This window comes from Terrapene carolina, unplaced genomic scaffold (assembly GCF_002925995.2).
Source record: "Terrapene carolina triunguis isolate 2854851 unplaced genomic scaffold, T_m_triunguis-2.0 Scaffold53, whole genome shotgun sequence".
In the NCBI taxonomy this organism is placed as follows: Eukaryota; Metazoa; Chordata; order Testudines; family Emydidae; genus Terrapene; species Terrapene triunguis.
The window spans coordinates 1333576-1350952 of record NW_020664404.1 but is presented as its reverse complement, the minus strand read 5'-3'; the positions used below and the strand labels follow the sequence as shown (position 1 = coordinate 1350952).

Here is a 17377-nt window from a genome sequence, read left to right as displayed (position 1 = left end):
AGTGGTGAAATTATTGGCAAAAACATTTCTTGAGCACCCCATCTCCCCCAGTCATCAAATTTATGGACATTGAACATCCAGCCTCAGTGATATATGTGTAAACATCACATAGAAAGAAGTTTATCCCTGGCACACAATATACATTGATTAGAGCAGGGGATGGGAAGGTTGGGTCAGTGGTTAGGGAGCCAGGATGGGACTAGACCTGTGGTCAATTCCCTGCTTTGCCACAGACTTCTTATGCGACCTTGGGCAAGTCACTTAGCCTCTCTGTGCTTAAGTTTCCCCTCTGAAATATGGGGATTATAGCATCCCCATTAAAGAATGGGAGGTGCTCACAAGGTAACAGAGTCCATATGAGTACCTTAGGTAGATATTCATGATTCACTAGGGAATGACTCCGACCCCTGCTGAAGCAAGATGATATTGATATCAGTAAATATCCATTCCATTTCTCTGTTGAAATGAATTAGCTAACACTGCGTCTCACATGAATTATTTTCATTCTCTGATTAATGCTCAAACTCCGCCACTTTTCTGCCTTTTCTTTGTGTTGATTTGTGTTCTCTCCCTCTCTCTGTAGCTACGTAAACTTATTAGTGACTTCTCTATCTTCATGTCCATACTAATGTTTGTTGGTCTCGATGTATTGTTTGGACTGAATACTCCTAAACTGCAAGTGCCTACTGATTTTAAGGTAAAAGAACTAGCGTCCCTTTCGAAGTATTCAGCGTTCTCTGACAATATGCGTATTGTTACAAATCTGCGGCTGTGTTAGGATGTCAGTTATTTATTGTTACTGTTAATTATTTTATGATAATAGCGCCTGGAGGGGTGGTGGTGGAAGGAACCCCTGATGGACGTAGCTATGTTGACCTCACTTTTAAGTGTAGACCAAGCCTAAGCATAAAGCTATGTCTACACTGCAGGGGTGTGAAGAGGTGTGATCCCTGACCGACAGAGTAGTGCCAGCAAAAGTCTCTAGTGTAGACACAGCTAAGCTGCGTTTTTACCAATCTAGCTTGTTTCCCTCGTGCGGGATGGTTTAACAATGCCAGTCCAGAGTGCAGCTTTGCTGACATAAGTAGTATCCATGCCAGGAGCGCTTTGCCCATATAGCATATCAGGAAAGTGCTCCTAGTGTAGACGTGGTCTGTGACTCAGGGCGTGTCTACACTACACTGGCTAGAGTCCCCTTGTGGAGACGCAGGGTATACCAGCAAAAGGACTCTTGCTGTTATAAGCTGTAACTACACATTTTGTCGGCATAGCGGTGTCTGTTAGAGGTGTTTTTTTTCACACCCCTAACCAACATAGCTATGCTGGTAAAACTTTGTAGTGTAGACCGGGCCATGCAGTAAATAGATAGGGGGAGCACGAGACACAATGAGACAATGTTTGTCACTATGCTCTGCACTAGGGTCATTCAGAAAACCATGCTGGAAGGGAGACAGAACGCCCGCAGCACTTCCGGCTGCCAAAGCCCAGGCCCCTAGCACTTGAGCTCAAGGAGGATCTCTTGAATGTTAGTGGCACAGTGCCTGTGGCTATGACCCACATTTGAGCAATTCTAATTCCATCCGGTGGGGGAAGTGATGTGCGTACCTGCTAGCCAGTTCCCCCCACTGTGATTGTGGGTTAGAATGGTTATCCAGTGGCTCAGGAGGGTGGCGGTCAGTTCCCAATGTAGATTAGGTACCGATTGTCCTGGAACAAGATTGCACTCCCAACAGACTCAGGTTTTCGTACTCTTCCGAGATTTCATACAAATTTGCCCAAATGCAATGGCATTTTCCTGAAATGTAATTTTTATGACCCGGAGTCAGAAAGCATCATGCAATAACCCTTGCCTTGCTCTGTTTTTAGCCCACTCGCTTAGATCGAGGATGGTTTGTGTTCCCATTCGGTAAGAATCCATGGTGGATCTACTTGGCCAGCGCCCTTCCAGCTCTGCTGGTTACCATCTTGATCTTCATGGACCAGCAAATCACAGCTGTCATAGTCAATAGGAAGGAGCACAAACTGAGGGTATGGCTTTTAACAGTATCTGGAGGGATACTCAGTGGTTTGAGCATTGGCCTACTAAACCCAGGGTTGTGAGTTCAATCCTTGAGGAGGCTATTTAGGGATCTGGGGCAAAAAAAATCTGTCAGATTGGGGATTGGTCCTGCTTTGAGACGGGAGTTGGACTAGATGACCTCATAAGGTCCCTTCCAACCCTGATATTCTATGATTCTATGAACTGATGTAAACCTATTCAACGAACCATAGAGAAGACCAGAAACTGGGCCATCTTCTACCCTTGATTACACATGTGCTTCAACAGAAGTAACACGGCACATGTAAGGGTAGAATTTGGTACTCTATTGATTGGAATCAGTGCTTACCTATCCATTTGTTCATTTGGGGTGAGCTTCACCCCTGAACAGAAGGCCAGGACTATGCTACTCAAAACTAGGGTCTAGGTGGGATTCAAGAAGTTCATGAATTCTGTGCTGCTCCTTTTATTCAACAAAGGCAGGGTATCTGTAATTATTTAAGTGTGGTGTGTCCTGGTGCATTCTAAAGTGTGTTCTCTGAAGAAATGAATCTTAAATGTTGGAGAAATGTGGAGAGGCGATAGGGATTTTGGATGTGAGCTCTGCATTGTGCAGATTATCAAAGGGAGAACTAGCAAGGTCCTACTACAACAGAATTCCAGCGTGTCACCCACCATATGGCCACTAAAACTATGGCTGTTTTGTTAACCTTTTGGATCTTAATACCAGGGATTAGCTGCAAAAACTGAGCTCTTTAATTATCAAGATAATAAGGTATGGGAGGGATATAAGCCAAACTCTAAAAGGAGGTCAGGGATGCAACTGCATTGATTCCGTAATTGTCCATGCGGGGATATCTTACACCTTCCTCTGAAGCAGCAGATACTGCCCATTGTCAGAGATAGGATGCTGGGCAATGTGGACCGCTGGTCTGATCCAGTCTGGCAATTAGAGAATCAGCACTTGGGGCAGGAACTGTCTTATTGTTCTGTTTGTACAGTGCCAGGCACAGCAAGGGTCCATGACTGGGGTTCCTAGGAGCTGCGGGAATACAAATAAATAATAATTCCTATGTTCTCCTCAAACTGGTTCTATTTTCAGGTGTAAACCCCTTACATTTCATTGGGTTTTTTTGGTGAAATTAGAGCACTTCTGAAATTGAAGAGAGAAAAGCTCAGTCTCTGTAGTTCTTTAGACAGGGATGTTCAAAGGAACTGAAGGGAGTTTGGCCTCCAACTTCCACTGAAACTCAATGGGAGCTGAGTACCGAGCTCCGTTGGTCTCCTCTTGAAAATCCCCACTTGGAAGCTGTGTTAAACATTTCACACTCCGGAGCAGAGAGGATGGGGCCAGGCCCCCGTTGCCTAACCAGAAATCTGCTCTGCCACTCTGTTGCAGAAAGCGGCAGGCTATCACCTGGACTTGTTCTGGGTGGGGGTCCTGATGGCCGTGTGCTCATTCATGGGGCTGCCTTGGTACGTAGCTGCCACGGTCATTTCCATAGCCCACATCGACAGCTTAAGGATGGAGACGGAGACCAGCGCGCCAGGGGAGCAGCCACAGTTCCTGGGAGTGAGGTGAGGACTCTCACAAGGCCGTGCCACTATCCGTTCACTTCCAAGTCTAGCGTGCAGCTGCTTTGATTTGGAGAGCGGAGGCCAAGGGCATGCGGGTCGGGTAGGTTGTAATCCCGGCATGTTTCTAGCTACAGAAATGGGAGCCACATTTCCAGCACCTCCAATAGTTGATATGCGATGTTCCACAGAAGAGCTGTATTCTGCACCATCTCATTGCAGGGCAGTAAATTGTGGGCGCCTGCAAAGTGATTCCATTAAGAGCCTCTGGGTGCAATGGGCAGGGTGCAGCATGCAAACCCTTTTCCTCCCCACCTGCCCCAAACCTCTTTGCAGTAGGGGCAGACCTAAGTAACAGTCCAGATTCTCCCCTGCCCTTTGTGTCTTTTGTAGCCACTGACTCCCATGCATAGTGACTGTAAAACACCCCCAGAGCAGAGCTCTCCCCTCCAGTGCTAGTGTGTGGCACCCATTTCTTGCTCACTTAGCACGGAGGTAAAGTACGAGGTGTAAGACATGTGGAGAATCAGGCCCAGAGGCTGGGCTGTGTTGGCAGTGTGTGGAGGAAGATGATAGGAACTTGTTCAGCCAAATTAAAATGGAAACCCCCTAATTCCCATGCTCTCTCCATGCCATCCAGCTCCTGCTCTGGACCACATGGACCAGGAGCAGGAAACCTCACACTAGCATTTCAGCCTATCCCTGGTGGGGTCCCCAAGCATCTGGTCTCTCCCTGTAGCTTAAGGTGTGGCAGCATTATCCGCTGAGAGTAGATGTGTCACAATGGAGCACAGCAGAGGGAAAGACCCAGAATATACTGTGTGCCAGAATGCACAAGGGTTAAGTTCAGTGTGAGCCAAAGACCCTGCCACAGATGTGGAGCCCTGCAGCTCTAGCAGCAAAATAAGGAGAGGCCCAGGATTGGCTGAAATTTGGCAGATTTACCAAAAAGCCTTCTTCAAAAGGAGGCTAAGTCTCATTGAAAGTCAGTGGGACATACGGGCTTTCCCTCTTTAGCTAAACTCCTGTCTGGTGATGTGATGACTTTGGGAGTGCCACGAAAGTGCTTTTAAGGCCCAATAAAATGTTGCAAACTGGTGCGTTTGCAGGACCAGTGGGGTCGAGGCAATCTCTGGATTTGTTTTGCCTAATACTGAATCCTCTCAAATGCTGTGGGTTTTAAAGTTCGACTCAGACCTCGAAGGTTTCTGGGTTTTATTTCTCACAAAGAAAAGGCTATGAGAGGGGGAGAGAAATTCAGTAAAGAAATGGGCTGACAAACAGACCAGAGTAGGAGGGAGTTAAGGATCACACCAGAGAGACTGCTACAGGAGCAGAGAGCAGAAGAGAGGAATGTTGTAATGAAAACCTAACTAGATGCAGGCTGGCTGGCTGTCTATCCCCATATATGTCCATCTGTCTAGATTCCTCTCCATAGATATCTGGCACTATAACAGGGTCATCTTTAAAGGCCAGCGGGCATGTGGCCAGCTTGGCCTGTTTCGATTATCAGACCCAGCTGGAAGGGGTCAGGTGTTTTCTATGAAGGGCAGAGAGAGCTCAGTTGGGAGGAGGGAGAGCTAGAGGTGGAGGTTAGTGCTTGTGGCAGGTGCCGGAGTTAGGGGGAAGAGATGCATGGGGAAAGGCCTCTGGGTCCTGCGGCCTGCTTAGGTTGGGAGTTTTGTGTTTGAATGAATAAATCATGCTCCTAGAGACTGGGCATGGTGTTGGTCTTTCCTGGGCTAGGGAGACAGGCCAGCAGCCCCACACACACCCATTGGTTCTCAATGTCCCAGCCATTCATTTCATCGTAGGAACATAAGGCAAACACAAGAAATTGTCCTACCCGATGCCACATTTCACTCTGCCTGTCTTTGTTCTTTGCCAGAGAGCAGAGAATCACCGGAATCATTGTCTTTGTCCTGACTGGGATATCCGTCTTCCTGGCTCCAATTCTGAAGGTAAAATTTCCTCTTTCTACTTCACACAACATTCTTCACTGCACAGTTTGCTGATGAAGGCCCAGGGGCCCAGTCAGCGTTCAGATACCTATAAGACACCAAGCAGAATACAGGTCTATGCTGAAATAATGGCCCAGTGAGGTATTGTTGGGATACAGTGGAAAGCGCTTATTTTGTCTTCTGGATAACTGTGTCAGAGAAGGGTCTCGGAATCCCACAGCATATTATCCCATTCACTGGATCGTAGCCTGGCTCCCATCCCATTTTGGCTCGCTATGCTATGTGCCATGGTCACTCAGAACTTCATGTGGAGAGAACGCAGATCCTTCTTCTCCTTGCCACTTGAGCTAAAGGAGAATCTTCTTTAGTGATATAGGGCCTATGACACACAGTTGTGCAGTTCTTTCTGTCTCATAGAAGGAACACTAACCAGTTGACCATAATAGTAGTAATCTCTTCTTGATATATGAGTACCAAATAAATTCAGGATGGCTTTGACTGTTACAGTGTTTACAAATGAGTGTTAGCCATTATTTTCAAACTGTTACCATCAGATTTTCTAGGTCCTGTTCAAACAGCAAATAGTGATCCTAAATGTAGTAAAACATTGTGCACCACTAATGCAATGGTGGATTAGCCACTGGGCCAACGGGGCCCATGCCCAGGGGCCCCGGGCCAATTGATGGGCCCCGGAAAAATAGGTGCCCCCCGCACCCCGACCTGCTCCCCAGCAGGAGCGCAGGGGGAGGGACGACTGCAGGTGGAAGAGGTGGGGAGGAGCCCCGACTTGCTCTGGCCCAGGGCCCCACAAAATGGTAATCCGCCTCTGCACTAATATGTCAGCATCTCTTGTCAGGCCTGACTCACTCACTACACCTAACGCACTGTTTTCATGATATTTACCCAAAAGGTGGCAGGTAATATATCCTTGAACAACTAATAACTCACTGATCGTTAACATTATTGCATGATGTGTGTATGGTAAATCCACAAAGGACTTTATAAATATATGCCGAAAATGTGTGACTAAAATGTGTTTAAACCAGGCATCTCGAGGGGGAGTCGATAAACAGGTTTTCTTCCGGCAAAGGAAAGAGGCCAACACCTTGCCCAAAATGTGGCCAAATTCAGTGGACTATTCATTTGTATCGAAGGTGCGGGAAGAGAATATTTGCATTGTAAAACTCATCTGCGGGGAGGAAAACAGCATGGAGGCTACACCAGTCAGCACAGAAAGGGGCCTTTGGCTAGGCTTGCTTGTCAAAGAATACTTTTCCAAGGTTTACTGGCCTGTGAAAAGAAAGGGGAGAGAACCCCATAATTATTCCTTACTGGGCAGATAAGAGGCCAGGCCTCTTGTTCATCTGAGAAAAGTGGATCCTTCAACCAAGGGGGTTAAAGTCTCTGGAAACTGAACATAGATGAGAAACCTGCTTAGACAAAGACTGTAACTGGCTGAAATTAAATTTTCATTTTAGAAGTGTATGTTTACCTTTGTTTGCTGGCAATCCTTTCTATCTTTATTGTTGGTATCCCTTAATCCTATGTCCTTCTGTTAAATATACTCGATCCACTTTTACTCTAAACCAATTCAGTGCTGTGACTGAAATTGTCAAATCCCCTTCAATTAGGAAACTGCTGTTCATGTCTCTTTAAAGGAGCAGCGAACTTAATAACTTCTGTGAGTGACCCAGGAGGAGGCTGGACGCTGCAGGGAAGTGTCTCTGGGGATCTTGAGACTTGGGGGTCACTGTTTATTATCTGAAGGCAAGGTTTGGCCTGGCAGAGTACTGAAGAGTTTGCTGGCAAGGCAGACGAGCTGGTGTGTCAGGGACGGTCCCAGAGCCCAGGGTCCAGCCTGAACCCAAACGTCTGCATTGCAATTTTATAGCCCCTTTTAAAGCCCCATAGCCCGAGCTCCGCTGATCTGGGCCAGCCGCAGCTGTGCCATGGGTCTTTTATCACAGTGTAGATGTATCCAGTAACTCTCAGTTCTGGGAACATCAGCAGAGCGTCACGCTGGCAGATGGTTTGGGGGGAATTCAGGACTGGGAGGGTGTTGGGGTCAAGCTGCAAAAAAGAACTGGGCAGGGGAAGCCAAGGGGTAACCTGCATGCTTGCCTGCTGGCACTCTGTGTCAGGGCTGTGAGCCAGACCAGCATAGCATTTCACGGCACCCAGAGTAACCGGGCAGGTGGTGACACGGCCCCTTACAGGTCTGGCTTGGCCTCCGCAAAACATCAGAGCTGTATCCTGTGTGCTCGGCTCAGATGTGGGCCACTTCAAGTCAAGCGCAGTAGAAAACTTTGAACATTTTTACAAAAGGGAAAAAAACCTCCAAATGTAGGGCTCAATTGAGACTTGAGTAAGGGACAGCGTGTGGCTGCATCTCCCCAGAAGCAACCCCGGGCATTCGTTGTGCCTCTTCTCTATATGGTATCGGTAATACCCTGTCACTCTAGCATCTATCTGCTTGATTATGGACCAGGGTTGTTTTTCAGCCAGGATTTCCCCAGGTTGTCGTTCTGGACAAACACTGCTAGAAATGTCCTTTCTGCAGTAGTTCACAGGAGACATCTAAGCACTGCATGCTTGTTTTTCCTCTGCCCGCAGTATATTCCGATGCCGGTGCTGTATGGTGTCTTTCTCTACATGGGAGTTGCCTCTCTGAATGGCATTCAGGTAAGAATTTAATCTGTGCTACTGAGCTTGTTCCCTTCATGTGCTGCTACCATATTCCCAGTCCCCATCATTCTCCTCCTCATCTGTTTACGCCACTTCGATAAAACGGAATCATCTATTGCTCATACTAATGAGTTGGCTGCAGAGGAAACTGAATGGACCCACAGGCAACTCCCTGTATAGGTAAGGGCGGAATTGGGTCCTTCCAATTGCTAGAGAGATCTGTGGTCAAGGGGAGGCTCAGAGCACTGAGAGTAAATGGGATACATTTCCTGAGACCTCTGTCTGTCTTAGGGTTTGGTACTGTGGCCCATCAGCATAGTATCTGAGCATTTTCCACATAAAGAAGATTGGCCGTAAGAGAATTTCAGGGAGTCTCTGGATGTTTGCCCTTTCTCAGTTATAGAAAGCTCTGCTTGGGGGAGAGGGAGAAGGCAGTGGTTGATGCTATGAACGTCGTTCTGCTTATGGTGGAAAAGCTTTCTCAAATCCCTCTTCCCTTTCGGCGCATAATCCACCCCTGCCCATCAGCTGCAGACATGCCTTGCATTGGGAAACTGACACACAACTTGGAGCCCGAGTGAAGGTCCTACAAGGTGCAAGGAGATTGACTCATCTAGACACATGGTTTATTGCCTGACCGATTAAGGGCTGTTCCTGGAAAGGAGAGGCTGAAATGTAATCAGGCCATATTTGAAATTACTAAAACGTTGAGCTTTTAAAGAGCCTTTGGCTCAGCACCAAGAATTGGTCATTCTGGGAACATTCTGTGAGCGCTGCTGGATTTAGCTGGCAGTGGACCCCTGGATGCAGCAAAGCCCTCCATGGGACTCACGCCCACTTGCTTCACTCCGAGCTCTGCAGGGTGGTGTCTGAACGCAAACATCCCAGCTCTTGTGGTGCTCAGATACTACAGTGATGAAGGGTGGATGGATAGAAGTGAGGTTGGGTCAGTTGGACAGGAGCTGCCCTCCGGATATATGATATACAGCAATTCCTTAAATGACAACCAGGATTTTTTGACATGCAATTCATGTTAACCCTAAGGATAATTTCAGTTTAAACATAGTGGGACAGAGTTTATCCCTCGTGTAATGTCACTGACTGTAATGGTGTTACCGGAAAGGAATTTGGCCCACTGAGTCTTAATCACTTTGTTTTGTTGGGTTTTGTTGTTGTTTTCTGAAATGGAGGTTAAAGCTATATTTAAGCTAAAATTAGGCTCCAGGTTAATATGGTCTGAACTTCAGAAACTATTTTAAGGCGGATGCCGTAGCTTTAGCTCCCGGGAGCATAAATCCGAACTGAAGAGTTTGTTTGTGGAAACCACCAATGAGTATTAGCACTGCACAAACAAGGAAAGATCATTTTCCTGGCTAATGCTTTATATGATTAGAACGTAGGATTTCCAGAGCAGATCCTGCTCCTGTCTCTAGCTGTGACCAATGCCAGAGGCTTCAGAGGAAGGTAATCCCCGCCCCCCAACTCTTACCCAATAATTCACTTGGCCAGGCATACAGTGATACATCTGGCAGGGAGTTAGATGGGGGCTGGAATTCCTTCCTGACCTCTAGTGACAATCAGTATATGCCCTGAAGCATGAGGTCCAATTACCCAGTCTTAACATGTGCAACCACAAACTGGATTGCAATGACCCTCTCCAGTTGAGAGCGTATCGTGTAAAAGATACAAAGAGTTGATCTACTTCAGAAGGCATTATTCGGGGGGAGTTTTCTGGCCTGTGTAATGCAGGAGGTCAGACTAGCTGATCACAATGGTCCCTTCTGGCCTTGAAATCTTTGTAGCAGCCCATTGGGCTAGAGCTGAAGTCCTCATTCAGGCAAATCTCCCATTGGACTTAGTGGGAAGTTGGCCTAATTTTGGGCCAAGTAAGGACCATTCTGAACCAAAACCTTCAGCAGGTGTCCATGCAGCACTCTCCTCTCCAGCCAGCATGGAGCACTTGACAGTTGCTCGTTTCAGAACCAAGCCCAGCTCAGCCTTTACTCAGGGATGGCGAATAACGTGCTGCTTTTCCCTGGCAGTTCTGGGACCGCTGCAAGCTCTTCCTGATGCCAGCCAAGCACCAGCCTGACTACGCCTTCCTGCGCCATGTGCCCCTGCGGCGGATCCACCTCTTCACCCTGGTGCAGGTCATCTGCCTAGCTATCCTCTGGATCCTGAAGTCCACTGTGGCGGCTATTATCTTCCCTGTGATGGTAGGGCCTCCACGCTCACTCGGGAGATCCTTGGGATAGACGGTGTGGGGAGGGGGTGAGCAGCTGGGGTCCCCATGCAGTCCCCTCTGCCCCATCCCCAATAGGGATACAACCACTGATCTTCCTGGGCTTTATCTTTAGTTTTAAAGACCAGAGCCTTAAGGTCTGTTAAGCAGGTCTGTTTTTCTGAGTGTCAAAAGCCTTCTATCAGCTGATCTTCCTGGCTTCCCTCTAGCTCAGCCTTTCACCGTATCCTTGAGTTAGAACTAAAGAGACTAGCTCGTCTTCCTGGGACGCAGTCAGCACTCCATGAAGTGACCGGTATTAGTAGGGCGACCAGACAGCAAGTGTGAAAAATCGGGACGGGGTGGGGGGTAATAGGAGCCTATATAAGAAAAAGACCCAAAAATCGGGACTGTCCCTATAAAATCGGGACATCTGGTCACCCTAGGTATTATCAGGTGCCTTATCCAAAGATGAAAGGAGGTGTCAGCCTGGGGTTTGACATCCCTTGAATCCCTTGGTTCGAGTCACTTCAGCCCTTCTGATGCAGATCCATTAAGTTCCATAAAGTTTCCCGCATGGGGAGTGTTTTGTGTCACCAGCCACGGTTCTCTGTGGGGCCGCCAAGGTTCCATAGCGCGTCCTGAGAGGATAGCAGCTGTTCTTGGTGCCCTCAGCCAGAAGCTCCATGCCCCCTTCTCTGTTCTGCACTGGTCAGCCCCGCAACTGCCCCTCCCCCACTGTGTTTTGTCACTGTAGCGCCATTCGGAGTCTGGCCTGTTTTCTTCAATGGAATCTAGTCCCGAATCTGGATCTACTCTGTTTACCTTGGCAGCGGTTGTTTAAATCTCTCTCCCTTCCTCTCCCCCCCCCCTTAGATTTTAGCCTTAATCTTAGTGAGGAAAATGCTGGATTTCGTCTTTTCCCAACACGACCTGGCCTGGATTGATAACATCATCCCCGAGAGAGAGAAAAAGAAGGAAGACGACAAGAAGAAGAAGAAGAAAGGCAACAAAGGGGAAGAGGAGAGTGAGGATGAGGTGTGTCCATGCTCGGGAGGAACAGCAAGGGGCTTACAGTCCATTAGTGTTGTAGATGTTCAGGGATGTTAATGTCACTCACCGATGAGGCCCTTAGTTCTGTTCTGAAAAATAGCTCTGTCCAAACGGTATTGTGAGGGTCCATCATTATCGTGCCTCAGTTTTCCCATCTGTAAAATGGAGAGAACAATACAGACCTCCTTTGTAAAGCGCTTATAGATCTACTCATGAAAGGTGCTTGAGAAGAGGTAGATGGTGTCGTTGTTGTCTCCTTGATTTCCAGATTCAGTGTGCTCAATTTCCAAGTTGAGAAGGTTTTTTTTCCCCAACCTGCCAACGCTTGCAACTGGGAACTTGCACATCTCCCAGGAATAAAGCCACATTTTCCGCTGACTGACACCCTGCGCAGTCCTTCAGTGAGGAGCCCCAAATGCAACTGATTGCAACTTAAACAATTCTGTAGATGATGCAGAATCCAGCTCCCTCTCTCAGGGCGGGGTTGGCTCTGAAAGGATAACGGGAATCAAAATCAGTAAATACCTGTTTATAGTACTAAATTGAGCAGGGCTGCCTCCAACACAAACAGGGAGCAGATCTGCTAAGGAGGTACCATCTCTTACACAGTCACTCTTTGAGTAGAACCACACTTTAAATACAGTTTCCAAGTAGGGTTGCCAGGTGTCCGGTTTTCGACTGGAATGTCCAGTCGAAAAGGGACCCTGGTGGCTCCGGTCAGCACCGCTGACCGGGCTGTTAAAAGTCCGGTTGGTGGGGCTGGCAGGCTCCCTACCTGGCTCCGCGTGGCTCCCAGAAGCAGCGACATGTCCCTCTGGCTCCTAGGCGGAGGGACAGCCGGGGGGCTCCGTGTGCTGCCCCTGCCCCTGCCCCTGCCCCGTGCACTGGCTCCGCAGCTCCCATTGGCTGGGAACCGCAGCCAATGGGAGCTGTGGGGGCAGCACCTGCAGGTGGAGGCACTGCACAGAGCTGCCTGGCCACACCTCTGCCTAGGAGCTGCAGCCAAGGGACATGCTGCCACTTCTGGGGAGCCTCCCAAGGTAAGCACCGCCTGGATCCTGCTCCTCGCACTCCCTCCCAAACCCCTGCCCCAGCCGTAAGCCCCCTCCCACACCCAAACTCCCTCCCACAGCCTGCACCCCCCACCCGCTCCCGCGGCCCCCAGACACGCCCCCCCCCCCACAAACTCCCTCCCGGAGCCCGCACCCCAACCCCCTGCCCCAGCCTGGAGCCCCCTCCCGCACCTGAACCCCTCATTTCTGGCCCCACCGCAGAACCTGCACCCCCAGCCTAGAGTCCGTACCCCCCTCCCACACTCCTGCCTCAGCCCAGAGCCCCCTCCCATACTCCCGAACCCCTCGGCTCCACACACCCCAGCCCAGAGCCCCCTCCCACACCCCGAACCCCTCATTTCTGGCCACACCCCAACCCCCGCCCTCATCCCCTCCTGCACCCCAACCCCCTGACCCACCCCGGTGAAAACGAGTGAGGGAGGGTGGGGGAGAGCGAGTGATAGAGTGGGGAGGGTTGGAGTGAGCAAGGGTGGGGCCTCAGAGAAGGAGTGGGGTAGGGGGGCGGGGCAAGGGTGTTCGGTTTTGTGCGATTAGAAAGTTGGCAACCCTAGTTCCAAGTCTCTCCAAATGTTATTGCAGGGTTACAATAAACAACCTCCAGGCTAAGGAAATCCATTAGCCCCACGATAAGGATACATGCAGAACATCTGTTAGCGCTATTGACAGTCTTGCACGTGTCTCAAGGGATGTCTAGAGCCCTTGCTGCAGGCTGCATGCAGCTGTACGTAAGAGAGACCTTCTGTCACCTGAGTAATAAAAGCATGTGGCTGAACTACCAAAACGCCAGCGTTAGCCTTGAAAATCCTTAGCGGAGTTATCGATAGAGATTGGGAGCTAATGGAACCCCTCCTGTGGATTCTTCTTCTGACCGTATCTCTGAGACAGCTGCACTTCCAGCAAAGGATTTTTAAGGCAAAATGCAACAGTGACTAGCACCACTTAGTGTTATATAAATGGAAGAGAAGGGAAAACAAAAATCTGATGGCTGGACTGTCAGCAAAGGGCTAGGAACAGAAAGGACTATTGGGTACTGAATGCAAACAAACCCCTCCAACTACACTACCCCGTAAAAGGGAGAGTCACAAAGGGCAGTAGGCACCCAGCTTCCACTGGAGTTGGGCACCCAGGGTCCCATTTGTGGCTGCCCATCAGCACATTTGGGAAGGGTGAGGGAGAGCACCTAACGGGTGCCCCGATTCAGGAAAGCACTGAGGCATGTGCTTAAGTTTTTTTGACTTCAATGGGACTTGAGCACTGTCTCGAATAGGGGCCTGGGCAAGCAGTTTTGAGATAAAGGATGATTTCAAATATGTTTTGAATGTTGTGTTCAGTTTTGGTCACCTCATCCTCAAAAGACCTAGCAACCAAAATGATTAGAAGCCTCAAGGGAAGGACTTCAGTCGGGTGGGAGACTCAAGAGGCTAGGATAATCCATTCAAAAACAACGCACTTAAAATGAATAGAAAGACATACTTTGTTAATTCAACACATAATTAACCTGTGGAACTCACCTCTGCAGGGTAGTATTGAAGCAATTTTCTCAGTAAGAATTAAAGGAGGAGGTATTTATATGACTAAAACTATCAGTGACAGTTATACGACTAGCTAAGGTAAAAGTTACAAGGGCCATTAGAGCTTATGCTTTTGGGCATAAACTGATCGCCAAACTCCTTGTGTTTTTTGTTAAGCGTCTGGATGAAATTTTGTAGACACATCCGAGCTTTACAAACTCCATGGTTTATTTCCCAGTTGATTCTACCTGTGTAGTCTCTCCTTGCGGTTTGAATTGGATACAATGGTTCTCTTCACTGCCTGTCTTAAACTGATGCATAGCATTCATTGTTAAAGAGCTGCCACATTCCCCCTTCCTCCCCCCAGAGCTGGCTGCATTTTAGTGGAGGGTGACTTCTGTGTGTAGGAGAATCTCATTTATCCAAATATCTCTGACCCAGAAATCTTGCTTATTCTAATCTTAGTTACGTCCACTTATGTGAAATATTTACTAAGTAATGTAACTCTCTCATCCAATCCCCTTGTTTAGCCAGATGTTTCTGATGTCCCCAAACCACTTCAGATAAATGGCTTTACCATAGTTAATGGTATCCTTTAGCATGAATGGTGTGAGAAATGTAAGCTATTGTTATGGGCAGGCAACATATTACCCTGATTAATGTTAATTGGTGTTACTGATGCTGATCTTTCCACCATGCAAATAGATACATAGATGTCTAGGATGGGATTTTCAATGGGAACTGGGTACCCAATCCTTTAGACTCCTTTGAAAATCCTGGCCTTCTGCCATATGCATGAGAATGATCCATTTAATGCGGAAGGGCATGAGTATGTTTTCAGGCATGCTAACCCCGGACATGTCTGTATGAATCATTGTATTCACTGGCTCTTCCCACTCTTTTCCCAGCCTCGGTTCCCAACACCCTCAGTTATAAAGATCCCAATGGAACCCGTCCAATCAGACCCCCAAAATGGTATCCATTGCATTACCAGTAAGTACAGTGCTTAGGTTCTAACGTTATTACCACTTACTAACCCTCAACATCTTGGTCTATTTTGTGACTAATCAAAGTAACCCGCTGCAGGTGCTTGGCTTGTTTTGAAGCTGTAGATATGTGTAGATAAGAGATCCGCAAACAGGCTTGAGGAAAAGAACACACACAGATCCTTCAGCTGCTTTTTAAATCCAAACTTGATTTTAAAATTGTTTTGCTGCCTGAAAACTCTGCATTCTTGGCCTAGGAATGCCAGAAACCTCTCACAAGAACCTGTTCCTCTGGGGTTACCAGCCCACAGGTGGATCAAGAACCAGGAACTCCATAGAACTAATCCTGGCTCTGATACTGACATACTGCATGCCCTTGGGCAAGTCACTTGACCATAGTGATGGGTGCGTTTGTCAGAAACTGGATGGAGAACGAACCTTCTTGTGCCTATTTCCCCATATGGAAATATGCAGAGGATAACCTGTTAGCTACCCCACAGCAGGGGTGGAGGAGGAGAATTTTGTTAGTTAATGGGTGTAAAGTGTTGCACAAAGTTCATTGGCGAAGTGGAAAGTGCGGCTTGCTGTTGTTAAAGATTCAAAAATGCCAGATGGTTTGGGATTCAAGAGACCTGGGTTCTAGCCTTCGCTTCAGTACTGTCTCCCTGTGGGACGACAGGCAAGTGACCAACAGCCAAGGGGCCTCTGATTTTGCCTGCCCAACTTCGGGCACCTTGGACGTGGTTTTCAGGAGTGTTGGGCCCGTGCCGAGCTCTGTTGGAACTGCGGGTGCTCAGCACCTGAAATGACAGGTCTTTTGGGGGAAACGTTCATTCTGTCTTCTCTGGGCCTGGGCCCTCTGCCATTGCAGCCTGGTACAGGAAGCAGTGACAGCCCAGGAAAATCATTAACCAAAGCTGCATTTGTGCACAATAGATGTTGGATTCCCGTGCATTTGTCGGATTAAAGGTGACTTCCTTGCATTCTTGAAAGATAGTTGTGCTAATAGCCCTCCCCCTCTGCCGTCTCTCCTGTCCCAGGCTACTGCACATCAGAGGGACACCCGAGTCCTTCAGTAAAACGTTATCTTGTCACTTTGGTAAAGGGCTGGCTTATTTGGAATGTGCCTTTTTCTGGGGGGGGAGACTGGTGGAGAGCCAACGCTTGCTTCTGAACGTTCCCAAGTTCTGCTCCACTCCAAGCGCCTGAAAGGTCCAACCTCTGCAATGCTGGTAGCTGCGCCCGTCTCTCTTGTATGTGAGTGGGCTGGAGGCGCAGCACTTGCATCCAGTTCCTAGCAGTGCTCGTAATGGGAATTGGCAACTCAGCTGCCCCGTGAGGGGAAGGGCTGGGCCAAAATTCAATGAGCCAGATTCCGAGGTGGAGTCTGAGGCTTAAAGCTGGTATACTTCACTGTGTGGTCTCCTCGGTGTGTGATCTACACCATCTTCCACTCACCCTCTTGGAATCCCTCAGGTTCAGTGAGCAAAATCCAGATGTGGTGATGTCTGGGGAGTGTTAAGTTACCCATCAACATGTCTGACTGCCTGAGTCTAAGTTGGTGCAGGCTGCACACTGAGGGGCGCAGTGGAAGGCGTAAGAGACACCAGCTCTAAATTCAGTTACTGTCCTGACTTTGGCCCCTCACGTCCATCTGATCCACCTTATACCATGGGAGTCCCCTGCCGTCAGTCATATGGAGGCTGAACTTCTTAGAACTGATAAATTATTCCACACTGTGGTATCCTGACACATGGGGTGACCCAGCTTTTGCTGGGATATTAGGGAAAGGCCTTTACTTCTCCTGGAAGAGACATAAATGGTCAGCGTTCACGTCTGGTTCTCTGTAGCTGTCATTGTTTATGGTTTCTTCTCTCTTTCCTCATGGTCGCTGTATGGGACAATCTCTTATGGGGTTTCAGAAGGACTAAAGTACTTAAGGTCACAACTCCCAGTGGGATTTGGGCACCTTTTTGCCTTAGGCTGCTTTGAAAACCCCTAACCATAACATTTTATCCTCTATTGGGAGGTGAATTGGACTTGACATTGTCAACAACTAATGCGGACTCCAGGCTTTATCCAAATGGCACCCCATTTATGGCTTCCGGTTCCTATTTAGATGGAGATTCAGGATATTTATTGTCTCTCTAAATAGTCCTGTTTCCAATGAGCCCGGAGTCTCCCAAGTGTGTTCTCCAAGAATGAAACTCCTTTCAGGATCAATCCTCTGACCCATTGTCCTTCAAGTGTCACTGAGGCAATTGGCCTCCATTT

The 17377-nt window shown here is 48.3% G+C and overlaps 1 protein-coding gene across 1 annotated transcript in view; it reads left to right on the top strand.

The window, feature by feature from the left end:
- The window catches only part of SLC4A5 (solute carrier family 4 member 5), a 111323-nt gene that overhangs the window by 85562 nt on the left and 8384 nt on the right, over positions 1-17377 (top strand). The window contains exons 20-26 of the mRNA XM_024211427.2: positions 1867-2028; positions 3438-3616; positions 5502-5574; positions 8188-8256; positions 10302-10475; positions 11357-11518; positions 15026-15110. Coding sequence (XP_024067195.2) covers positions 1867-2028; positions 3438-3616; positions 5502-5574; positions 8188-8256; positions 10302-10475; positions 11357-11518; positions 15026-15110 — 904 coding nt within the window. The remainder of the gene's footprint in view (positions 1-1866; positions 2029-3437; positions 3617-5501; positions 5575-8187; positions 8257-10301; positions 10476-11356; positions 11519-15025; positions 15111-17377) is intronic.